General features: G+C 43.0%; 1 protein-coding gene across 18 annotated transcripts in view; it reads right to left on the bottom strand.

The window, feature by feature from the left end:
* Positions 1-27,021, bottom strand: part of nrxn3a (neurexin 3a) — a 504,060-nt gene that overhangs the window by 392,084 nt on the left and 84,955 nt on the right. For 11 of the 18 annotated variants that reach the window (XR_006657440.1, XR_006657442.1, XR_005995385.2 and 8 more), the window contains exons 6-8: positions 6,600-6,901; positions 4,267-4,290; positions 2,812-2,973 (exon numbers count right to left, since the gene is read on the bottom strand). Coding sequence is in view for 14 of the 18 variants with exons in the window: in XM_041848285.2 (XP_041704219.2) it covers positions 2,812-2,973; positions 4,267-4,290; positions 6,600-6,901 (488 nt within the window). In the remaining 4 variants the exon portion in view is untranslated. The remainder of the gene's footprint in view (positions 1-2,811; positions 2,974-4,266; positions 4,291-6,599; positions 6,902-27,021) is intronic. The other 7 variants (XM_045207560.1, XM_041848292.2, XM_045207563.1 and 4 more) reach the window with 1 other exon arrangement.

Here is a 27,021-nt window from a genome sequence, read left to right as displayed (position 1 = left end):
AAAAAAGACACAAAATAGCACAATTGGTCAGGAGCCCGTAAAACGTCTGCTATTCTCACCAGCGCCGCACGCGTGTCGTTCACCCATGTATTGAGAGGAGATGGACTGAAAGGAAAAGGGACTAAATGCATTTTGATCAACAATGAGGGAACAATGACTTCCCTAGGACCAGCGAAAGTGTGTGAACATTTGTGTAAGTACATGCGTGTTCATACATGTACGTGTGTATCATGGTGTTGGTGAGCTAGTGGGCCCAGTGATACAGTGGTGATTGGGCCAGTATGGGCAGACCTGCCCAGCATGGCACAGAGCAGGAAGTAGGGCAAGGGAGATAATATGGCTGCTACACACTTCCCCTGTTCTCCTGGGCTACATGACGCTCTGATGGAGAGATGGAGAGGAGATGGCAGGGGGTGTGGGAACATGTGTTTAGGCAGGGGGTGAAAGTGTGTATTTTGTGTGTGTGTGTGTGTGTTTGTGTGTGTTTACCAGTAGGGAACAGCTCCAGAGAGAGATATAGGACCATATTGCCACACTGCAGCAACCGGCTCCAGCCAAGCGCTAAAAGATGACATCACCAGCTCCAGGGAACTGTGTGTGTGTGTTTCTGTGTGTGTGCACAGAGGGCAAATGTGGCGCTGTTCAAAATTGGCTTAATCAAAACATCTCTGAGCAGAACAGACCCAATGGAACAAACAGACTGTTTTCAGACTGTCTCTTTGCTTCCTACTCTACTGTTAGATATAAACCCAGCTGCATAGTCAACGAATCCCATCCCTTCACTTCACCTGAGCCTCTGCATCCAGGCAACTGCTAGACGTCTGCAGCCGTAATCAAATGATTTACCAACAATTGAAAAACAAAATTAAATACGCCTGCAACAATTTTATGTCGGGTGAAAATGAATAACCACTGTGAATTGGATCAGATGGCTCTCAGAAGATACTGAAAGCTCTGATCTCTCCATTCTTAAAAAAACAGATGGGCTTTATTGAATTTAGTCCTGATTTCATATGATCCACAGAGCATAATACACATTGCAAGATACTTTCTTTACAAGTAACCTATGATATTCAACACATTTTAGCGAACACACAGTACTGTAGTAGCGGTTCCCAAACTTTCAACCCAAGCTTGAAAAGTAACCCACTGGACAAGTTGGTCCTAATAAGCCATTTGCCACACTGGCCTGCCATCATTCACTTTGAACTGGACTGTGTGTTTACAGGCAGTAGCAACAGCGCGACTTTAGATCATTAGAACGCATTTGCCAAAGACCCCAAAATACACCTGAATGGATTTCTCCTCTTACATTTGGGAATTTCACAGTCCAATTGATCAAACAACCATTAAAAGGTAGGCTATCTCTCCCTCATTTGCCTATGCACATCTACGACAACAAGATCAACAACTAACGCTAGCCAGAGCGAGATAAGCTAAAATCTAACGAGGGAACATTAGATAAACCCTCTCAAACTTTTTCAGCTAGTTGGCCGTCAAAATTGCACTGAAACGATGGGGAATAGTAGTCTGCTCGTCCTTCTGCAGCTTGTCTGCCAATGCATGCTTGTTCCAACCCACGTTTTGACAACTGAATGGGAACTTGCCTGCCTGCCCGCACATTTGATCGATCCCAAATACATTTGATTGACAGCCAGTGCTTGATTTGGACTGAAATAGGTGCCAGTACTCATTTTGGGTGCTGGTACTGTTTATATTTAGGTGCAGGAGCTCCACAATACTTTTGAGCTAATATTCTATAGAGGTGCAGGAGCTCAAGCAGTAGAACATTTGAGGTGCTGGTAATCAGCTCCAGTGAGCTCCTGCCCAAGTCAAGCACTGTTGACAACTAAGAGATATGCTAACTGTGGATAACAGTCGTTCAAGTTCAGCATAGCTAGCTAGCTAGCTAGCAAAGCAATTAAAATGTCTTGCTAGCTAACCAACTCTGGAGCTCTGTCAGAGTGACCACCAGGTTATTGGTCACCTCCCTGACCAAGGCCCTTCTCCCCCGATTGCTCAGTTTGGCCGGGTGGCCAGCTCTAGGAAGAGTCTTGGTGGGTCCAAACTTCTTCCATTTAAGAATGATGGAGGCCACTGTGTTCTTGGGGACCTTCATAGCTGCAGAAATGTTTTGGTATCCTCCCCCAGATCTGTGCCTCAACACAACCCTGTCTCGGAGCTCTACGGACAATTCCTTCGACCTCATGGCTTGGTTTTTGCTCTGACATGCACTGTCAACTGTGGGACCTTATATAGACAGGTGTGTACCTTTCCAAATCATGTCCAATCAATTGAATTTACCACAGGTGGACTCCAATCAAGTTGTAGAAACATCTCAAGGATGATCAATGGAAACAGGATGTACCTGAGCTCGAGCTGAATGCTTATGTAAATTAGGTATTTCTGTTTTTTATTTTACTACATTTGCAAAATGTCTAAAAACCAGTTTTTGCTTTGTCATTATGGGGTATTGTGTGTAGATTGATGAGGATTTGTATTTATTTAATCAATTTTAGACTAAGCTGTAACGTAACAAAATTTGGAAAAAGTCAAGGGGTCTGAGTACTTTCTGAATGCATTGAACTGCATCCATCTATTCTCCCAACAATGCCTTACCGTAAGTCATGACATTTTGAGTCAAATAAAACCTATTTTTAAAACCTCTTATGAAGTTGGTTTTGAAGCATAAACTGGGAATTTGATATTTTTGACTGATATTATGATTATCTGTTTGTTTCATATCTGCAAAGTAGTTAAAACGCTGTTAGTTCCACTTTAATGTAAATGTACATATTGCAGCAGTGTCACCTCTTTGAGGCAGCCCATGAAGTTGTTGCTGACAGGAGACCCAGGCAGGTCAGCGGTGCTGGGGCTTCCACCCACGTAGAAGAAGTCATCTGAGCCCAGCATGGTGTAGTCCTCCTGGGTATACCCCGTAGTCGTCAGGATACCGTCAACCGATATCGTCACCTAGACAACGGGAAGAACCAAGAAGGAGAAAGTCCACTCATGACCATCTTGGGTTTGGGGGAGAAAGGAGGGTACGGGGGTCGGGGGTGTGGGCGGAGGTTTATGCCTAGGTTAATCTAACAGGGACTAGGTTTATCTGTTTTTTGTCTTGATATTGTGTCTCAGTATTGCTTGCTAGTGTAATGTCTTCAAGTGTGTGGCCCAGTCCCAAAACCTGGACCATGTCATTGGATTCCTCTGTGTTTCTGTCATGTACTTCAACTCTTACGCTCAACCAGGGCAGATAAAGAAAATATGTCAGCGGTATATTTTCTTTAACTTTGATGCAAGTTAGTAAATGAGGTTTCTTTGGGGATTTGGCATTTGGTTAGATTTGTAGGGTTAGTAGGATGCCAACAACACCAAGGACAAATTGATTGTGCTTGTTTTAGTTTGAGTTGATATCTGGATAGTTGAGACATTGACAAGCATGCAAAATAGGGATGTTCTGCTAATTCTACATATGAACAAGCCATGAGTATCATAGCCATGTTGGAGTTAGTTTTTATGCTTAATAACAAGATGAGTTGAGTGAATTGGGTGCTAATACAAATCAAGGTCTATCCTCTAAGTCAGCTGGATGGAACATGCCAAAGGCCAATCACTACACAGTCAGACCACACCAAAAGCCATGAGAGGGGGTTTTCAAGGGAGGTGTAGCATCACAATCACCACTTCTACAAACATTCACCACACACAAATGACAGCGTGAATGGCAGGTGAGTTAGGTGTTAGTTAGGCAGGTTATTGGTGAAAGCAATGGAAGGGAAGGAGGGAGAAGTTTAGGCATGCCATGCGCCACTGTGTACTGGAAACAACTGTCAGAGCTCCCATTGGTGAACTTTTGGTTTTTCTTTCCTCTTTTTTTGTAGTTGTAGTTGTGGAAAGCTTCTGGCAGTTTGGTCGACAGTCATCGGCCAAAACATAGGGAATGCAAAGGAGGTTTTAGTCAAACAGTAAGCCCTAAAGAAAGACTTGATCTGGAGGGCTTTGGAAGAGAGGAAGAAGTTGTAGAAAGAAAAGCAGAAAAGGAAGATGAACGATATAATCAAATCATGAACGATAGAGGGAGGGAATCCAATATAAAGAAAGCCAAGATATACCAACCCCATTTCCTAATTTTTTGACAATGGTGTCTAGAATGAAGAGTCAAAGAAAAAAGGAAGACGGGACGGAAGGAAGGAAGGAGCACACGGCAAACCCCAAAAAAAGGAAAATAGGAATGATATCTACCAGACAATGGAGTTTGTTTACCATAGCGTGTCCAATGCCTGATTGCTTTGAGGAAAAGGGGAAGAAAGGAAATTAAATAGTGAACAGAGGGGTTGTTAATAAAAAATTAAATGAAATAAATTAATAAACAATGATGAAGAGTTAGGGTGTTGTTAGTACAATAGCTGGTTAGGCAACGGTTAGTAGGACAATGATTCATTCCATGAGTGGTTAGTTCTGATTTTCTACAAAAGCTTGTTCTCAGGGAGAAAAGAGAGAGGGGGTGATTGAGAGAGAGAGATAAAGAATTAAGAAAATAAATAGAGCGCTAAAGAGGGTAAAAGAGAAAAAGGGAAATATTCTATGGCATATAACTCAATTTGTAAATCCAGAGTATTCCATAAGTATAGGGATGAACCTTGAATTGACCTCGATGGAGTGGTGACATAACATACATACTTACATAGAATATCAACCTGCTTTAGATTCCAAAGAGCTGCTTGACTTTCCGATGAGATAATGCTCCTTTAAAAGACATGGCCTTCCCAGATTGCGTAATTAGCTGTATGTAATATAAGTAGCTAGATTTCACATAGCACCTTCCACAAAGCTGTTTGAGCTTTGAGCTTTCTCCTAAGCTGAGTAGAGATCAAATAAAAAAAACACTACTATAGTAGTAATATGAAAACGTTTCCAAAGAAATGTCAGAGACAACATTTGGCATTAATGTATTTTACAAAAAATCTAAATATAATTTGTAATATATTATAATAACTTAAAGAAAACCATTACTACAATTCCTTACATAGTTGAAATCCTAGTCTATCTTTTGCGCCCTTGACTAGAGCCAGAAACCTTCCTCCATCAACTCTCACTGAGGAGCTGAAAGGGAACAGGACCTTGACTATTAGAATATTTCAGAATGTGGGTTTGTGGCCGATTTTACAGCTGAACAGAGATTAGTCTGGGGTAAACAGGTGTCGTCGTGGTTGGCTGGAGCTTCTCCCTGCCAGCCCCCACGATAAGACGGGAAGGAGGAAGAGGGGAGAGAGAGAGAGAGAGAGAGAGAGAGAGAGAGAGAGAGAGAGAGAGAGAGAGAGAGAGAGAGAGAGAGAGAGAGAGAGAGAGAGAGAGAGAGAGAGAGAGAGAGAGAGAGAGAGAGAGAGAGAGAGAGAGAGGGAGACAGAGAGAGAGAGAGAGAGAGAGAGAGAGAGAGAGAGAGAGAGAGAGAGAGAGAGAGAGAGAGAGAGAGAGAGAGAGAGAGGGAGACAGAGAGAGAGAGAGAGAGAGAGAGAGAGAGAGAGAGAGAGAGAGAGAGAGAGAGAGAGAGAGAGAGAGAGAGAGAGAGAGAGAGAGAGAGAGAGAGAGAGAGAGAGAGAGAGAGAGAGAGAGAGAGAGAGAGAGAGAGAGAGAGAGAGAGAGAGAGAGAGAGAGAGAGAGAGAGAGAGAGAGAGAGAGAGAGAGAGAGAGAGAGAGAGAGAGAGAGAGAGAGAGAGAGAGAGAGAGAGAGAGAGAGAGAGAGAGAGAGAGAGAGAGAGAGAGAGAGAGAGAGAGAGAGAGAGAGAGAGAGAGAGAGAGAGAGAGAGAGAGAGAGAGACAGAGAGAGAGAGAGAGAGAGAGAGAGAGAGAGAGAGAGAGAGAGAGAGAGAGAGAGAGAGACAGAGAGAGAGAGAGAGAGAGAGAGAGAGAGAGAGAGAGAGAGAGAGAGAGAGAGAGAGAGAGAGAGAGAGAGAGAGAGAGAGAGAGAGAGAGAGAGAGAGAGAGAGAGAGAGAGAGAGAGAAGAGAGAGAGAGAGAGAGAGAGAGAGAGAGAGAGAGAGAGAGAGAGAGAGAGAGAGAGAGAGAGAGAGAGAGAGAGAGAGAGAGAGAGAGAGAGAGAGAGAGAGAGAGAGAGAGAGAGAGAGAGAGAGAGAGAGAGAGAGAGAGAGAGAGAGAGAGAGAGAGAGAGAGAGAGAGAGAGGCTCACGGAGGCAAACAGTGGACCGAAGAAAATCAGACCGGAAATTGGTGTATAGGGGAAAGTAGGTAAAAGTAGGCGTGAAATAAACAATGTCTTTAGGAAATAGTAAGTCATTGGGGTAAAAATAGAGACAGTCTTGAAAAAAACTAAATTGACAAAAACAGTAGAAATTCCTGTGAACTATTTCATTTATGAAACGGACCAAAAAACTAAAAAAAACTGGAGAATGTTTAACTGAAAAAAAAATATTTGTGAACTGTCGAATCCATTTAAGACATGAACAAAATATACAGGTCTTCCACCTATCCTACAGTATCAGCTGACCTGAATGTCATGAATATATTTGCATGTTTGTACACATGCTATGTGTTAGCACCACAGTGCTGTCCGCTCTCACCCTCCCTAGCCACTATTACCTGTCTCAGGTTGCGCGTAACCTTGACATCGTGCCAGGCGTTGTCGTTGAACTTCCCGTTGACGGGCTCCACGATGGCCTCGAAGGCCCCCGACCCCAGGTTGATGACCAGGCTCACCGCCCCGTCCTTCAGGGCCAGGTTGACGTAGTCGGCCGACTTCCCCGTGTGGAGGATCAGGCCGTTGCGCTGCCACGTCTTGAAGGAGAGTGTGATCTCGTCGCTGCTGCTCTGGATGGGGTTCTGGGACAGGTCGTAGCAGAAGTACTCGGAGCCGCGGAACGTGGCCACGTTCTCCTCCCGTGCTGCAATGGAAAAGAGAGCGGAGAACAGGTGTTAGAACCCAATGATAAAGATAAACCAAAGAGAAAAAGGAGAGAGGGGTTAGAAACTAATATAGAACGCACAACAGAGAACCGAGAGAGAGTATTTTATTTGTACGAAGACTCTCCAGATACCTAGGACATTTAACAATGTACTCAAGACACAATAAAAGCACCACCAGCACACACTTAGTGAGGTACATCAAAAAAGACCATTACAGACACCAATAACACTGAGGAGATATGGGATAGACTGAGTTTCAGGGCAGTGTGACCATCAAATATAACAATTGGAGTGTCATGCACAGCTATTGTCAAACATCATCAGAAGCCTAATCTCACCACTGGAATTGGTATTTCTTATGAAATGGCAGACCTGTTATGTTTTAAATTCGACAAAAGGTAGGAGAGAAAAAAGGAGTGAGCGAGAGAGAGAGTGAGGGAGAGCGTGAGAGAGAGAGAATGAGAGAGTGAGAGAAAGAGAGAAAGAGAGAGAGAGAGAGAGAGAGAGAGAGACTAGAGAGGGGAGAAGGTATCACTGCCTTCGCAGCTGAGAAAAAAGGAAAGAGAGAGCGAAAGACAGAGGACAGAGAGAGATTGAGACAAAAGAAAAGAGAGACAGGACAGAGTGAAGGGAGTGAAATGATGTGATAAAGACAGAGGACGAGAGAGAGAATAAAAGAAAAGAAAAGAGAGAGAGTGAAAGGCTAGCGAGAATGAAATAAATAAGGTGGGGAGGAGGGAAGAAAAGGGAAGGGGAAAAAAGAGTGCAGTCGAGCACTTATCTGTGAGATCATCTTCAATTAGCTCTCTGTCTGCTAAGTGAAGTGAAGCTGGGGAGTGTGTGGGTTTAGCCAAGGCCAGGCAGAATTTATCAGAGCCAGCCAGTGTTAGCTGTCTCCAGCTCTGGGCTACAACATGTGCTCTGCATACTCAATTAGGCCCCGGTCGGCACAAAATGGCTTCCGTCTTTCATCCTATGAATACAGCGGCTACAGCGTCTTCAGGCCTCATTTCCTCAAAAGGAATCCATTCCATAGTGAAAATGGCATTATGTGTTAGGGCTGGTAATGTGAATGCATAGCTCAGATCCAGAGCTGATAGGGCAGGTCCAGGAGAGGGTCATTTGACCTCACAATAGGTTAACTATCAGGTTGAGCAAGAGTGAAACTATACATTTACCTTAAGCATCAGTTAATACATTAATTAGACCTGGTTAATATATACAGTGCTAGATTAAGCTTGAAGTTTTAGGACTATTCCACTGGTTCTATTGTACTAGGCAAACTAAATAAAATGCAACTCAAGTATTCAAAAGTATTTTATAAATGTATTTACCAGAAGTCTGATATACATATTGGATGCTCTAACCATATGGCCTTCTATGAATGTTTAAGCAGGGACGTTGACAGAGAAAACTATTGCATCGTGAGTTAGCATTTCTCCAGTTGTTATACGGCAGCAAAGTAAATAAACCATTGTGTTAGACATTGTACTTTGGCACACAGCTTTGTCACCAAACAATAAACAACATTCTTTATTAAATGTACTCTCCTCGAGGCTACATCCATTATCTTGTGATGGGTGAAACAGCACACTAGAGTCTGAAGAAAAAGGCAGTTTTCACTTGCATTCAAATAAATAGACTTCCATGTAGAAACATACATTTGCACAAGTTGGTTCAAAGCTATTACATCAATGGTCCACCTCACTTAGCCAATCACAAGCTGATTAGCCAAGCAAACACTACCCACAACCCCCCCCCCCATCTTATCTCCAGGTCGGCCAGGCAACCTGACATCACAGATATCACCGCACCTCCTAACGCCTCTCCTGATAGGCTCCTGTGATCAATTATTAATTAATGCAGGTGTTGTTTTAACTAAATACTCGGCTAGACCAGCGAGTCACACCAGATGTTAGAGCTCATCCATTATCAATACTTAATGAGCAGAGCAGGGGGAACCCACCCTGAGCTAAGAGGCTGTCTCCATTACTGAGTGGTAGGGAAGGGACAGAAAGAGAGTGGAGACAGGGATACCAGCTTGGGGAATACACACTGAGGGAGATACAGTCTGGGGTTATGTAAGACAGTCTGGGGTTATGTGAGGGAGGGAGGTGAGTTGAGACAGTCTGGGGTTATGTGAGTGAGGGAGGTGAGCTGGAACATAGTCTGGGTTTATGTGAGGGAGGGAGGTGTGCTGTAGTGCAGAGATAGATACCAGAGAGATGAGTACAGTTATTCAGACTAGGGTACACACTTTGATTTGGTTGGAAGAGGGAGGTGAGGAATGAAGCTCCTCTGTAGCTCAATTGGTAGAGCATGGTGCTTGTAATGCCAGGGTAGTGGGTTCGATCCCCGGGACCACCCATACGTAAGAATGTATGCACACATGACTGTAAATGGCATATTATTATTATTATTATACAAGCTTGTTTTAATGAGAGACATACATAACGAGAGGCCGTATCATCTCATGTTAGCTGTATGAGAGAGAGGAAGGACAAAGATATATCAGTCAGTCTGTAATAGAAAACCCCCCACCACAACCCAGATGACATCTGCTCAGTTCAAACAAAGTTTAGTTTAACTTTCAGAGTTTCATACCACCTCCCTCCATCTCTCCCTGTCCCCCATCCACTTCTCCATAGCCCAAACAAGCCTTATCTGTGTGCATGGGTAATATGAAACCATAGGGAAGCCAGGGGAACCACACAGCTTTGCCCATAGGAGCTAAAATACAGACAGACAGGCAGACAGACAGACAGACAGACAGACAGACAGACAGACAGACAGACAGGGGAGAACTGCCTCACTGACTACATAGACTTCTGACAGATAACACATGGTGAAAATTAAGCGGTAGGGATAAAACTATTATGAGACTGGATGAACCCTGGCAGGGGTCATCCGTAAAAGTGTCGGAGAAGAAGAAATGGCAGAAGCAAGAAGTTATGGCTCCACTATATCTTGCTTTGTTTTAGGGGAGAGAAATGAACTGCACCGCCACCCGGGTGGTAATGCTTCTCAAAATGTCTCCTTTTAAAAAAGTCTCATTTTGAAAAAGAGGCTCAGGTCCATACATTTGAACCGTCTCAACTTTGCTTTAACGTAAATCCTTATTGATTTAACTTATTGATCGGTCGGAGAGTTCTCTGGACTGGATTCCCAAGTCTAAAACAGCTGATGGAACAGTGAAGCTAAAAACCAGCCTGTCTGTAGCCTAAAACCAGACAGGTCAACTCTTAACCTTCAAACACTGGATTTCTGCTTCACTGGATTAAAGACACGTCATTTAAAACCTCAAGAGTTCTACTGAAAGACTAAATTGGTGTCTAGTGGGGTCTACTGACTGACTAAAACTGTCAGCCCACCACAGACTGTGATAAACGACTACAATAACCCTGATTAATGAATAATGGTTTTAAATAAAACATTAATGAAATGACTGGCTTCAGTGACACCACAGTAATGGTTTTAGTTAAAAAGTGAATCTGTGATGAATAAGTCATTGCCCATAAATAATCTAGTGACAAAATGATTTATTACAAATTTGCTGAGCATTTTCCCTGGATTAAGGCTCTTTGGGCAGAGCAGTAACTATGAATCAGAGTTTAGAGCATCACTTTGTGCTCTTCCGTATCCATCTTCCTCTATCTTGCTGGTGAAGTCATGGCTAGGGAGAGGCTGATTTAATGCATTGAGGAGCTTCAGCGAATAATATCCTATATCCTTACTTAGATTTGTGTGCATTGGGTATATGTTGTGAAATTGTTAGATATTACTTGTTAGATATTACTGCACTGTCGGAGCTAGAAGCACAAGCATTTCGCTACACCCGCAACAACATCTGCTAAACACGTCTATGTGACAAATCAAATTTGATTTGATTTGACATTAGCATCTCTCTCCACTGACTCTCTCTTCTCCTCCCTATCTATCCCTCTGTTCTCGCTCCCCCCCTCTCTCTCTCGCTCTGTGCAGATTCTTGAGTCTAGGGCCCTGCTGCATTTCTCATTATGCTCCAGTGACTCGCTCCTCCCTTTGGCACCTTTAAGCAACCACCTCATTTTCTACCCTTCTCTGCCTGTTCCCCCTCACCTCCTTTTCCCATCTTCCCGCAACCTTTTTCCCTTTCCTTCCCTTTCATCAAGGTCTCTCGTGGAAAAAAGAGGTTGTATCTCAATGAGACTAACCTGGATGAATAAAATCTTCCTCTCTACCTGTTTGTTCTCCCATTATCTCTCTCCCTTCACTTTTTTCCCTCTCTGTAATAGCAGGTGGACAGATTGTGTGAAATTAACCTGTGGTTCCCTGTGAGAACAGCAGAAAACACAGGGGATCATTTCTCCATGCATTAGCATGTTTGACACACACACATGCGCACACACATGCACACACACACACACCTTGACACGGAAACACACCCTCACATGGTATAGGTTGCACAATTTCTCTCTGTTCTCCCTCATACACACCACATCAAGAGACTTCACTGACCTTCATCAAGAGACTTCACTGACTTCACCACATCAAGGCCTTAACGTGTGTGTGTGTGTGTGTGTGTGTGTGCGGGCGTTCGTGCGCGTGTTCTTTCCATCCACAGCCCACCTGTTCTAAAAGCGTTTTACTGTTCACTATGAGTATTTTATCTATAGCGATAGTTCAGGGAAGGTGAGGGCAGTAAATCAGATGATAATTTAAAAGGACCTCTCCGATGATGATGACTAGTACTGTGTGTGTGTGTGTGTTAACTGTACAAGACTGTGTGTGTGTGTGTGTGTGTGTGTGTGTGTGTGTGTGTGTGTGTGTGTGTGTGTGTGTGTGTGTGTGTGTGTGTGTGTGTGTGTGTGTGTGTGTGTGTGTGTGTGTTCTTTTGCTCTTTATATGTTTCAAATTTGAATTCCAAGAAATGTCATGGGAAAATAATGGTTCAATAAAATGTTGTTGTTTCCTTCAACTCTAAGTACAGCTGAAAGGGATAGTTCATCCAAATTACAAAATTAATTATTTCCTTGCTTTGGTTTAATTTATCTGGCCACTGTTTCAAATTCGGACTTATGTGGCACAATCCAATTCAAGTCAATGTTACCCATATATTAGCATTCTGGCAGTTCATGTCAAAACCATCTATAAGTAACTTAATTGAGTTACACAATACATTTTTTGATACTTTGGGATGATTTGGACATGAAGCGCTTAAATGCTAATATGAGTACTATTGACATGCATTGGATTGTGCAAAATCTAAACCAAATGGCACTGTTCTGTTCCATCTCTGACCAGAACTAAGAACGGAAGAACGTACTAAATTAATGTAAATTGAATAGTCCAAACAAATCATCCCCTCCATTTCCATAATTTTAATTTGTACTCCTCTTGTTCCTTAGTTTTTTTCTCTACATATGGAAAGTAGCCCTTAATATCAAATCACCCCTCCTTTATCTGTCCCTTTTCTTACTCCTCTTATTCAATTGTTTCTTTCCTACAAATCACTCTTCATCTTCTATCCTTTTTCTCCTCCTCCTATTCTCCCCATTCCTCTCTACCTGTATATAGCAGTCCTAAAAGCCTTTTCTCTCCAGGAAACCTCCGGATGGTTAATTAAGAGGAGCATATTTAACTGACAACGAGCGATGCTTAATTCAACAGGAGCACGGCTCATTTAATTCCGAAAAAAACAATTACTAAAATTCACAGGGTCTTCGTTTGAGCCAGATGTGTGGTTTAATTATTGTAATTCGAAAAGGTTTGATAAAAAGACACAGGAGCTCTACGTGTCTGTTGTGAATGGAGAGATTTTTATAACAAACGCAGGAGCTGTGTATCAAAACAGTGTGGTGGGGAATCGTGAGATGATGTTGGCACTCGCACACAAACATAGTATTATAAAATACACCCACACACACAAAATGCAACACACATGCACTCGCACGGACACACACACCCCACACATTTTGTCGGAGGTGTGATCAGCAGGGTGGATCTGGCCTGAGACCAGGCGAAAGCATTGAGGAATTCCAGGGTTGACCATCTGTTGGCCTTATTCAACACAGAGTGACACACAGAGACAGAGACAAGCAACAAGCCAAGGCCCGGGCCCAGGCAGATCCATACATATTCAACAGAACAAACCCACTACAACGCTCCACTTTCTCCCTCTCTCTCTCTCTCTCTCTCTCTCTCTCTCTCTCTCTCTCTCTCTCTCTCTCTCTCTCTCTCTCTCTCTCTCTCTCTCTCTCTCTCTCTCTCTCTCTCTCTCTCTCTCTCTCTCTCTCTCTCTCTCTCTCTCTCTCTCTCTCTCTCTCTCTCCCTCCCTCCCTCCCTCCCTCCCTCCTCCCTCCTCTCTCCCTCTCTCCCTCTCTCCCTCTCTCCCTCTGCCTCACCTGACAAGGACACCTTACATGGAAACAGATTGCTTAGCAAATGGAAAATTATTCATACGAGCTCGGTATTGTTAATCAGAATAAAAGTGTTATTCACAGAGGGCTGAGAATAAATTACATAACATGCAGGATAGAGAGGAACAGAGGGAAAGCTGGAAATGAGAGAGAGAGAGAGAGAGAGAGAGAGAGAGAGAGAGAGAGAGAGAGAGAGAGAGAGAGAGAGAGAGAGGATGGGGGAGAAAGAGAGGGGAGGGAAAAGGGGGAGGATTGAGAGAGGGATAGAAAAAGAGAGGAAAGAGAGAACCCGATTGAGATATGTGTAATGCCAGTTCTCGACTCCCTCCCTACTAGTGGTGTATCAAATCAGGGCGTTCGCCCACGCTACCGCAACATGCAGAAGTAATACGGGAAAAGCTTTATGATGCATTCAAAATGGTGGCTTTCTTTCTCCCATCCACATTAAGCTCCACTATGTCAGTATGGGCCGCTTTGTTGCAAAAAGACATGACAATCTGGGGAAGAGTTCAGCCTCTCTAAGAAACGACGAGGATGTGGATTATCCGTTTACGGCCCTCTCGCTCCATCCCTCCCTCTGAAAATTGTTATTCCATTTTGTGGAAGCTGCGGGTGACTGTTTAAAGACGTCTCTCCCGCCATCCACTGGAAGCAATTTCATACCCAGCTAATTTGAATTTGATAGCTCTTTTTGATCTCTGGCATTAGCTGTATTTCATTAATTCTCTCATCTTTTCAATTACAGGTAGGGCTGAGGTGCAGAGAGAGAGAGAGAGAAAGAGAGAGAGAGAGAGAGAGAAACAGTGGCGTGTCCAGGGGGTGAAATCGCCCTGAAATCTGATTGGCCACCGCAGTGGACAATTCTGAGATTTGTTAGGTAATCTCTGAATATATTGATAATTTTGACCAAGATGCGCACCGACAGAAAGACTCATCAATCTCACCGGAGAAAGCATCCGAGCGAGCGAAACAGCGCCCCATCTGTTTTAGTATGTGTAGTCCATGTATCTGAAGCTGTCTGGACAAAAATAATACAACATGTCATATTATTTTTGGCCAGACAGCATCAGATACATGGACTACAGATACTAAGACAGGGGGCGCTGTTTGCCTGGCTCGGATGCATTCTCTAGTGAAATACCGTAAAACTTCAATTAATAGCCGGGCATTTATTTGCTTAAATCACTGAACACAACAGGCACTTATTGGACACATTTTACATTTACATTTTAGTCATTTAGCAGACGCTCTTATCCAGAGCGACTTACAGTTAGTGAATACATTTTTTATTTTTTATTTTATACTGGCCCCCCATGGGAAACGAACCCACAACCCTGGCGTTGCAAACGCCATGCTCTATCAACTGAGCTACATCCCTGCCGGCCATTCCCTCCCCTACCCTGGACGACGCTGGGCCAATTGTGCGCCGCCCATGAGTCTCCCGGTCGCGGCCGGCTGCGACAGAGCCTGGATTCGAACCAGGATCTCTAGTAGCACAGTTAGCACTGCGATGCAGTGCCTTAGACCACTGCGCCACTCAGGAGCTGCTTGCTTCACATGCTTCTATTTGAGCCAGGCGTCCATTTCCTTAACCTTTTCACGCGTGAGTTCCAAATATCTCTAACGTTCGCCACAGCGTGAGTTTTTATGCGTGTGATGTCAGAATGCGCTCACTGTTCCAAAATGTGATTGTTACTCAAAAGGACAGCTATTCCGCGCTGCTCTCAAACCAAGGCACGCTGCCTGCTAATTATCTATAGGCTATATTTCTACTTGTCAATTTCAAAGTTGTATTTTCTAACAACAGTTTGAATTGAGGTGTGTTGCGCCTCTTCATTAATTCACATAAGAAGTAGCCCATTTCACTGTTGCGGACACTTTATGTTTGAGGCTTTACTGAGCTCAAGCAATTCCCCAGTGTTTCCCCAGATCAAGTATGAAGATATTGCGCATCTCTAGTCAGAACAGGCCTTGCACAAACCTTTTCCCCCAGCACATTTTCTGGTTGGCGCCCGCATTGCCTTCATAGTTGTTTTCCTTACAAATTGGTCTTTGGGCATGTGTGCATTCCTATCAAAGTAAGTGCCTAATTTTCTGTATATCGTGTTGTCGTTTCTACTGTAACATACTGTATGTATGTATGGATCATAATGTATTTACTGTTTTATTCATGTTTTCAAGTACTGGTGACAAGTCACGCATTCCGATTCTTGCATAGATTGTAATGGACACATATGATGTGTGTAAAATACATTTTTGAAGATTGTACTGATTATGATGAGCTAATGCTAAGCTATTTTCCAGCTATGTGTGGCGCCATGTTTGCTGACATCATAAAACGCATTCTGGTTTTCACGTAAGCGCCTGTCAGACCAAAGATGTTATAACAAGGCATAGTTCACTCGACTGAATTATGGTGCTTTCAAGACAACAGGGAAAAATACGAGGTCAAATCATGACGTCAGTGATCTTCAGGTCAGAGCGCTAGAAAGAGGCCCGAGTTCCCGAGTTGGATGACCGTTCAAAACTATTTTTCCCAGTCGGAGCTCGTTTTTTTTCAGAGTTCCCAGTTGTCTTGAACACACTGAAGTCGGAAGTCGGAGATTTCTAAGTTCCCAGTTGTTTTGAACGCGGCATCAGATTGTAACTATGGTACCTCAGGGTTTCCAGCTCAGAACCCCCTTTCCAGGGGTTTTCTTTTTATTTAGTGTATAAACTTATCCTGTGTTTGCCCCCCATGTATTGATAAATCCCCCATCATAGTAATATTTCCTGCATCCTATCCCCCCACGATACCTTCTCCCATTTCTACCCACCATGGACTTGAAAACCCCCCACAAATTAAATGAACCCGCCCACAAACCCCCCTAAAATGGTTTCATCCCTGTTTAGCTTTCGCGCTACGGTTAGTCTAGGCAGTAGGCTTGTATTTGGGGTGATGGTCTGTGAGGTGATAACATTTTATTTGCTTTGTGATTTGTCAAAAATTGTAAACGACTTGTCAAGTTATTTGTAATTTATTCTGTACATAATGTTTCTGCCACCGTCTCTTATGACCAAAAAGAGCTTCTGGATATCAGGACAGCGATTACTCACCTCGTATTGGACGAAGATTTTTTCTTTAACGAGTGGGACGCGAAGGATATCCTACAGACACCCGACAAGGCCCAAATCCCCGTCATTCGCATGAGAAAGGGACAGAGATATCGTGGACGTAGGTTGGGGTGCCTTGTAAGGATCCTACGGCGAGCAAGTAAACTACCTCTTCCATCAAACCTATTAGCCAATGTCCAATCATTTGAAAATAAATTAGACGACCTAAGATTACAGTTATCCTACCAACGGGATATTAAAAACTGTAATATCTTATGTTTCACCGAGTCCAAAAGGCTTCTTAACAGCTTCTATCCCCAAACCATAAGACTCCTGAACAGCTAATCATGGCTATCCGGACTATTTGCATTGCGGTACCACTGTATATAACCTCCCAACTGTTATTTTATTTTAATTATAATTACTTTAATTATTTGCTATTTTAATTTTTTTCTTAAACTGCATTGTTGGTTAAGGGCTTGTAAGTAAGCATTTCACTGTAATGTTGTATTCAGCGCATGTGGCAAATAACATTTGATTTGATTTGATTGTATACACTGAAACAAGTACATCAAATATTTGTAATATGCTAAAAAGTGGCCAAACTAAGTTAATGTTTTTCAGGCAATGAGCGCAGCCATCTTTAATTTTGACTTACAGTGAGGGAAAAAAGTATTTGATCCCCTGCTGATTTTGTACATTTGCCCACTGACAAAGACATGATCAGTCTATAATTTTAATGGTAGGTTTATTTGAACAGTGAGAGACAGAATAACAACCAAAAAATCCAAAAAAACGCATGTAAATTTTTTTATAAATTGATTTGCATTTTAATGAGGGAAATAAGTATTTGACCCCTCTGCAAAACATGACTTAGTACTAGGTGGCAAAACCCTTGTTGGCAATCACAGAGGTCAGACGTTTCTTGTAGTTGGCCACCAGGTTTGCACACATCTCAGGAGGGATTTTGTCCCACTCCTCTTTGCAGATATTCTCCAAGTCATTAAGGTTTCGAGCCTGACGTTTGGCAACTCGAACCTTCAGCTCCCTCCACAGATTTTCTATGGGATTAAGGTCTGGAGACTGGCTAGGCCACTCCAGGACCTTAATGTGCTTCTTCTTGAGCCACTCCTTTGTTGCCTTAGCCGTGTGTTTTGGGTCATTGTCATGCTGGAATACCCATCCACGACCCATTTTCAATGCCCTGGCTGAGGGAAGGAGGTTCTCACCCAAGATTTGACGGTACATGGCCCCGTACATCGTCCCTTTGATGCGGTGAAGTTGTCCTGTCCCCTTAGCAGAAAAACACCCCCAAAGCATAATGTTTCCACCTCCATGTTTGACGGTGGGGATGGTATTCTTGGGATCATAGGCAGCATTCCTCCTCCTCCAAACACGGCGAGTTGAGTTGATGCCAAAGAGCTGGATTTTGGTCTCATCTGACCACAACACTTTCACCCAGTTCTCCTCTGAATCATTCAGATGTTCATTGGCAAACTTCAGATGGCCCTGTATATGTGCTTTCTTGAGCAGGGGGACCTTGCGGGCGCTGCAGGATTTCAGTCCTTCAAAGAGTAGTGTGTTACCAATTGTTTTCTTGGTGACTATGGTCCCAGCTGCCTTGAGATCATTGACAAGATCCTCCCGTGTAGTTCTGGGCTGATTCCTCACCGTTCTCATGATCATTGCAACTCCACGAGGTGAGATCTTGCATGGAGCTCCAGGCCGAGGGAGATTGACAGTTATTTTGTGTTTCTTCCATTTGCGAATAATAGCACCAACTGTTGTCACCTTCTCACCAAGCTGCTTGGCGATGGTCTTGTAGCCCATTCCAGCATTGTGTAGGTCTACAATCTTGTCCCTGACATCCTTGGAGAGCTCTTTGGTCTTGGCCATGGTGGAGAGTTTGGAATCTGATTGATTGATTGCTTCTGTGGACAGGTGTCTTTTATACAGGTAACAAGCTGAGATTAGTAGCACTCCCTTTAAGAGTGTGCTCCTAATCTCAGCTCGTTACCTGTATAAGAGACACCTGTGAGCCAGAAATCTTTCTGATTGAGAGGGGGTCAAATACTTATTTCCCTCATTAAAATGCAAAACAATTAAAACCTTTTTTTACATGCGTTTTTCTGGAATGTTTTGTTGTTATTCTGTCTCTCACTGTTCAAATAAACCTACCATTAAAATTATAGACTGATCATTTCTTTGTCAGTGGGCAAACGTACAAAATCAGCAGGGGATCAAATACTTTTTTCCCTCACTGTATAGTGAATGGCATTCTGGGATTAGGGAGTTTTCGCTTGTCTAACATAAATAAATATGGCTGCCATCATAAAGAATGTATCTGCTGTTAGCTTATCTGACACGCATCTCTTATCTAAACAATATTACACTTCTCCCTTGTGCTCACTAGAGAATAAAGTTGTGAAGACCTTTATTTCCCAGCAGTACAACACATTGTTTAGATGCTTTTCAGACAACAATGCTGTTTAGACGCGTTTGTTGCATCATACGTTCTGTTGCTACTGTTCCAATCACATATTTGTGATGGTATGCTGCAGGGACCGGTCAACAATGATTTCCTGCTCTAATGTGTTATCATTTACACACTGTTTCATGTTTCTTTTGTCTTAGTATGCCTCAATTGTTTTTAACTTTTCCTTGACCGAATAATTATTCTCCTCTTTGACTGTGCATTTTCAGAAGTTCTTACTTACTATTACTATACATACTATTTTCTAGGGGTCTGAAGTCCCAAAGTTGTTGACTGTTTTGTGCTTGCCAGGTAGCTAGCAGTTCTCAGCTGTTAGCAGCCAAAACTGATGATTGCCATATTTTTTTTTTGTCATACACTAAATTATTTTATGTAACAAATCAAACATTAAACCTTGTAAATAATTTATTGTAATTCATGGTAACCTTACGGATAGACACGAATGACAAAATAATTGTATACGTTTGTTTCTTTTTTTATTGTTAACATTTTTGGGGAAGCTTCCCTTGACCCCCATGAATACACGCCACTTTGTAGGCTTAATGTTATCACATGTATGGTGTTTGTAATAGATGCCCCTTTCCATTCAAATGGCGGGTGCAAAGCGCTGGATTTATTTTGGAGTAGGTAACCTACTTTTTGAAGTGATTTATTTGACATTCAGATGAAAACATCATGACTGGTTGTGTTCAAGACACATTCAAATGTAATAAATGTTTACAGTTAAATTCCATGTCTTTACTATAAAGCCCATAAAAAATGGACCCCGAATGTCACGGTATAATTCGCACTCTGGATGGCAGTTTCAAGTGAATTTAATACTGTATGCTAATACTCGTATATAAAATCCTGACCTTGAATGCAAACACTGTATAACAAGACTTTTGGAATGTATTTATGATTTATTTGAAAAGGGAAATGTACCAAACCTAATCTGAAGCATTAAATGCGATGAACCATCACAATTATATTGAACAAATTTGATTAATGTGGCAATCAGAAGTAGAAACAATAACAAAGTGTTCTCTCTGCCCCGTTTCGGTAAAACGCTGAGGGACGGGGCTAGGGAACTGTAACCTCTATAGATGCTAGGACTAACCATCCATGATATCAAAATTATAGTTTTAACCATGTTTTGAGGCTATAGTGTTTGTTTAAATTTAATTGGTTTACAAACATTGAAGTAAGACAAGCTTATATTTTGGGTTCTGATGGGGTACGACGGTTGAATTAAGCTCATGAGGCATTCATAAGTTACTGTATGTTCTTCAAGAATCAATGGGTACATGTCATGAATTTATAAGTCCAAAAATGGATGAAGCAACTGCTGATTGACCCTTTAAGGTTAAAAATGTTATGGCCTCCCTAAACTAGGGAGGAGGATGTGTGGAGTATGTATCCCACTAAAGCTTCTTCAGTCAAGCTAACACTATTAACTTATATATACCCACGTCTCTATTTGAGGCCCAGCCTCACTGTCTTATTTTACAGTAATACAATTCACACTGCATGTCCCAAAAAAGTATTTCTAAGTTAATACCGGTAAAAACAAAAAATGTTTAATTGCCCACGTATAAATGATATTATTTTAAATAGCTCAGAACAAAAAAAATCATTATTACACATGACACACACACACACACACACACACACACACACACACACACACACACACACACACACACACAAAGATGTATTCTGGGGTACAGATGCTTCTTTTGCTTGTGGGAGGAGATTATATCCCACACAAAGGAGTGATTACATGGTAGAATGAGCTCGATATTAAAACATGATCACCTTTCACCAGAGCTCAGGTGGGAACAATCATGGCTAGATGTTACAGCAATTATACCAATTACAAACTGAGGTGAAGCACATATCTAGCCCGACTAGTAGCAAATAATTTGCATTTGATAAAAGGGTTTTTGGGCCTCAGTACTCAGTGCAATTCTTCTTGCTCTCTATTTTCAAAATATGCCAATATATAGGCCTACAGTATTTTGTGAATTTGATCCTAATATACTTATTATTTGCAAATTTTCATGAAAAAAACAACAACCAAAAATTATAGCAGGAAATATTTATCTCTCTCTCTCTCTCTCTCTCTCTCTCTCTCTCTCTCTCTCTCTCTCTCTCTCTCTCTCTCTCTCTCTCTCTCTCTCTCTCTCTCTCTCTCTCTCTCTCTCTCTCTCTCTCTCTCTCTCTCTCTCTCTCTCTCTCTCTCTCTCTCTCTCTCTCTCTCTCTCGTTGAAACTGAGGTGGTATTGTGACATGTCTGTCTGTGTGAGAGGAGAGGGCCACCCTGCTCCACCCTGTGCCACAGTCATTTCCTCTAATGGCCATATAATCGCCTCAAAAATAGAGAGAACGAGAGAAAAGAGAGAGAAAAGAAACAAGACACAGCATCAAAGGAGAGCAAAAAGAGGGCGATGCGCCTCTTCTCCTCATCCATTTCTCAGACACAGCGAAAATAAAGTCATTTTGGCGGATAGAGGGAGGAGAGGATGAGAGGAGAGGAGAGGAGAGGAGAGGAGAGAATGGTTTTGAGAGAATGAGAGGATGAGAGCGAGCCAAGATGGATGAGAGCAGAATCGTCCAATGAGGCGAAGAGAGATAACCATCAGTAATTCGGCGCTCAAACAGATTATCATTTGTTACCAGGCTTGACCAATGGAGTGTCCCGTTGTCGGAACCAAACGACTATGCGGAATGGAGTGAGGGAGGAAAGAGGGACGATGAAGAGAACGAAGAGTGTAGGGGAGGAGGAGGGAAGGAGCACATATCCTCATTGGAAGGGGTGTGGGGAATTTCCTGTCGCCATTTTGACTCCATCCATCGAGTGTGCAGGTAGCAAAGAGAATATCCACCGCCAGAGCTATCATAACCCCCTTCAGTCATGTTTAATATCGTTTAATATCACCCTTAGAGAGACGCATCAGGGTACAGAGAGATGAGCTTAGTACAGCCTGTCCCTAATAACATGACGAACAGCAGCGCTGTGTAATTGACTATGACACCCGTACAAGGGCATGCTAATAGCACATAGAGAAATCACACACTAAACAACAGCACATACAGTAATCCATGGTAGGAGGAATTGGACAGCCACACAATAGGACATCGAACACGTACTTTCAAAAACATAATTTCTTCAGTTTAGACTGACTAATGAATGTAAAATGCATAGGTTTTCGTCAGAATGCATTTCACACAGTCTACAGTGTACATTTTGGTTCTACAGTGCATTAGAACAAATACATTCATTTTGTGGTTTGAATTTGATTCGTCCTATTTCATAGTCTTTAAGGCCATTAACCAATAGGCCTTTATTTCATAGCTTTGACAACAAATAAATGGCAACTGTGAATCAGTGCCTTTATCTCAATATCAATATTTCCATACCTATTTTATTTGTCAAAAGAATAACAACATCCACAAACTAAAATGGTTTCCTCACATTCCTGATTACCAACCAGACCATTTACCCCTAGGCTCGGAGAGAGAGAGAGAGAGAGAGAGAGAGAGAGAGAGAGAGAGAGAGAGAGAGAGAGAGAGAGAGAGAGAGAGAGAGAGAGAGAGAGAGAGAGAGAGAGAGAGAGAGAGAGAGTTAGAGAGAAGAGAGAGGGAGAGGGAGGGGGGGGTGCGGCACAGTGAATCTCCCCCGCGCCTGGTGCCTTCTGTCTGGAGCGGCGGCGTAGGCATAACTCCCGGAACTGAAGAAGCATGACAGGCCCTGAGTCCCTGGAGACTTTTCATTTACTCCCCAACATAATACAGGGTTATTGGCCATTATCTCTGCTGTCAGTGCCTGTGTAGATACCTAATGAAGGGCCAGCCGATGCCTCCGCTCCCTCCGCCGTCGCTACAGCCACTGCCAACGCAGCCACTGCCGACGCACCACTGCCATTTCTCAGCTGAGCAGCCGTTGCCTTGGTGACCGGGGAAAGCAACAATGGTTGGTTGAGAAAGGGGAGAGGACAGGAGAAGGGGGAGAGGGGTGGAGGGAGTGGGGGTAGTTGTGGTAGGACAGCCCATAATTTCCCACTTGAAGCGGATAAGACAGGCATTTAATAAAGCGAGGCCAAGCTCTCGTGATACGTTCCATCCGAGCCGAGCACCCAAACAGACAGCGGACTGACTGTTTCTAGAATCTACCTCCACCATTTTCACATTTGCTTCCTGCGTGTTGAGGTAACCTACCTAGCATACAACAGGCCTATGGATGGTAGAAACAAGCAGGAAATGATTAAGGGAAATTAACAATCAGTTTGGAGAGGTGTATTATCTAGGTTTCTGAGGCATGTCAATGCCATTGCCTGAGAAGGTAATAGTCTGAATTGATACCAACATGACAACATGACAAAGATGATGGTGATTGACACTAAATATCCATCTCACATATATGCCAATATGAGATCGAAATGGCTTCAAAAAACTGAATTGTCTACAAAAATCGGGTAGAGTATGAAGGAAATGGCTTGGCAACAACAACAAAAAAGATGGGATTTTGTTGCTGATCTTTATAAGAGGACTTGACAATATCTGCAGCATCAGCAGGCTAGCTTCAAGGACGTCATTTACGTATGACAAGCTTTTCCGTGTGTGTGTATGTGTGTGTGTGTGTGTGTATGTGCGTGTGTGTGTGTGTGTGTGCGTATGTGTGTTTGTGTGTGCGTGCATGCATTTGTACGTATGTGCATGCGTCTTCTGGGCTTGATGGAGAGCAAGGATAAATGCAGCAATAAAGAGCCTTGAATTTGAATTTTAGAGAGAGTACTTAAATATGCTTTCCTCCACTTGAGACAGACTTTCATATATTTTGTATATTTTGACAATATTTTCATATATTTTTACAAAACACAGTAAAACTTGAAAATACCAGAATGATATTACTTTAAACAACAACAAGTATCAGACATCAGCATCTAAGGACAGACAGAGATGTCATTCCTTCCGAGCCAGCCTGTGCAACTACCCTCCCGTCCCTTTTATATGTGAAAAGATACAATTACATTCTGACAGGAGATCATCATCACACCAGGCCAGCTTCATCTAAATGTTAAACTAATTTACAGACGGGACATTCTGAATATTTGTCATTAATACGACTTGGTGTCAGGGGGGACACATTTCAGCGTGACAAGACCAGGAAGTGACAGGGGTAGGGGAGAGTAGGGTAAGTTCAGCCAAAGGGTTAGTTGAGCCACCCCTTGTTTCTAGGAAAAAATTAAAAATAATTATGACCAAATATTTATGAAGCAGTCATCATTTCACGGAGTCTGTGAAGGAAGAAAACACATGGACAGCAATTTAGGTCCAAAAAACGGATTTTGACTAAGTAAATTAATTTGTTGTGTTATAGGTTTCATGACGCTTGTATCTAAACCAAAGTAGTTTTAAGATTGCTTTATACATCAGTTGGGGTCTGAGAGAAGGGAAGAAGTCCATTTGAGCAGCAGCAAGAGATGAAACAATTTACTGAATGACAGTGTAGAGGTACATTGACAAATAAGTTAACGGACATGTACTTTTGCGAAAGAGAGGCTATGATAGATAAGGTCTTATCTGATGACATGGAGTCTGAGCTTGCTAAACATATCAAGAATCTCGCAGACCAGTTTCATGGACTTAGTAGCTTCAAATGTAGAGAACTTGCCTACGAATTGGCCCATCAAAACAACATCCCTGTCCCAGACAACTGGTCAAGAAATGGAAGGGTAAGTGATATTGAACAGAGAGATCTACACTGAGGGTACAAAACATTAGGCACACCTGTTCTTTCCATGACATAGACGGAAAACTATGATCCTTTGTTGATGTCACGTAAATCCACTTCAATTAGTGTAGATGAAGGGGAGTAGACAGGTTAAAGAAGGATTTTTAAGCCTTGAGACAATTGAGACATGGATTGTGTATGTGTGCCATTCAGAGGGTGAATGGGCAAGACAAAATATTTAAGTGCCTTTGAACAGGGTATGATAGTAGGTGCCAGGTGCACTGGTTTGAGTGTGTCAAGATCTGCAAAGCTGCTGGGTTTTTCAAGCTCAACAGTTTCCCGTGTGTATCAAGAATGGTCCACCACCCAAAGGACATCCGGACAACTTGAAACAACTGTGGGAAGAATTGGAGTGAACTTCTTTAACCTACAAGGCCGCAGGGCCAGACGGATTACCAGGACGTGTACTCCGAGCATGTGCTGACCAACTGGCAAGTGTCTTCACTGACATTTTCAACATGTCCCTGACTGAGTCTGTAATACCAACATGTTTCAAGCAGACCACCATAGTCCCCGTGCCCAAGAACTCTAAGATAACCTGCCTAAATGACTACCGACCCGTAGCACTGACGTCTGTAGCCATGAAGTGCTTTGAAAGACTGGTCATGGCTCACATCAACAGCATAATCCCAGAAACCCTAGACCCACTCCAATTTGCATACCGCCCCAACAGATCCACAGATGATGCAATCTCTATCGCACTCCACACTGCCCTTTCCCACCTGGACAAGAGGAACACCTACGTGAGAATGCTATTCATTGACTACAGCTCAGTATTCAACACCATAGTGCCCTCTAAGCTCATCACTAAGCTAAGGATCCTGGGACTAAACACCTCCCTCTGCAACTGGATCCTGGACTTCCTGACGGGCCGCCCCCAGGTGGTAAGGGTAGGTAACAACACATCTGCCACACTGATCCTCAACACGGGGGCCCCTCAGGGGTGCGTGCTCAGTCCCCTCCTGTACTCTCTGTTCACCCATGAGTGCATGGCCAGGCACGACTCCAACACCATCATTAAGTTTGCCGACGACACAACAGTGGTAGGCCTGATCACCGACAACGATGAGACAGCCTATAGGGGAGGAGGTCAGAGATCTGGCCGTGTGGTGCCAGGACAACAACCTCTCCCTCAACGTGACCAAGACAAAGGAGATGATTGTGGACTACAGGAAAAAAAAGAGGACTGAGCACGCCCCCATTCTCATCGACGGGGCTGTAGTGGAACAGGTTGAGAGCTTCAAGTTCCTTGGTGTCCACATCACCAACGAACTATCATGGTCCAAACACACCAAGACAGTCGTGAAGAGGGCACGACAAAGCCTATTCCCCCTCAGGAGACTAAAAAGATTTGGCATGGGTCCTCAGATCCTCAAAAAATTCTACAGCTGCACCATCGAGAGCATCCTGACTGGTTGCATCACCGCCTGGTATGGCAACTGCTTGGCCTCTGACCACAAGGCACTACAGAGGGTAGTGCGTACGGCCCAGTACATCACTGGGGCAAAGCTCCCTGCCATTCAGGACCTCTATACCAGGCGGTGTCAGAGGAAGGCCCTCAAAATTGTCAAAGACTCCAGCCACCCTAGTCATAGACTGTTCTCTCTGCTACCGCACGGCAAGCGGTACCGGAGTGCCAAGTCTAGGTCCAAAAGACTTCTCAACAGCTTCTACCCCAAGCCATAAGACTCCTGAACAGCTAATCATGGCTACCCGGACTATTTGCACTGCCCCCCACCCCATCCTTTTACGCTGCTGCTACTCTGTTAAGTATTTATGCATAGTCACTTTAACTCTACCCACATGTACATATTACCTCAACTACCTCAACTAGCCGGTGCCCCCGCACATTGACTCTGCAACGGTACCCCCCTGTATATATAGCCTCCCTACTGTCACTTTATTTTACTGTATATATAGCCTCCCTACTGTCACTTTATTTTACTTCTGCTCTTTTTTTCTCAACACTTTTTCTGTTGTTGTTTTATTCTTACTTTTTTTGTTTAAAATAAATGCACTGTTGGTTAAGGGCTGTAAGTAAGCATTTCACTGTAATGTCTGCACCTGTTGTATTCGGCGCATGTGACCAATAAAAGTTGATTTGATTTGATTTGATTTGAATATGGACCAGCATCCCTGTGGAACGCTTTTGACACCTTGTAGAGTCCATGCCACAACGAATTGAGGCTATTCTGAGGGCAAAAGGGGGTGCAACTGAATATTAGAAAGGTGTTCCTAATGTTTGTACACTCAGTGTATATCTGAATGTAGGTATACATTAAAGGTATACAATATACCACACCCCATTCCATGAATTAAACTTTGACCTACCAGCAC

Source organism: Coregonus clupeaformis, chromosome 25 (assembly GCF_020615455.1).
Source record: "Coregonus clupeaformis isolate EN_2021a chromosome 25, ASM2061545v1, whole genome shotgun sequence".
Classification (NCBI taxonomy): Eukaryota; Metazoa; Chordata; class Actinopteri; order Salmoniformes; family Salmonidae; genus Coregonus; species Coregonus clupeaformis.
This window is presented reverse-complemented; position numbering and strand designations above follow the sequence as displayed.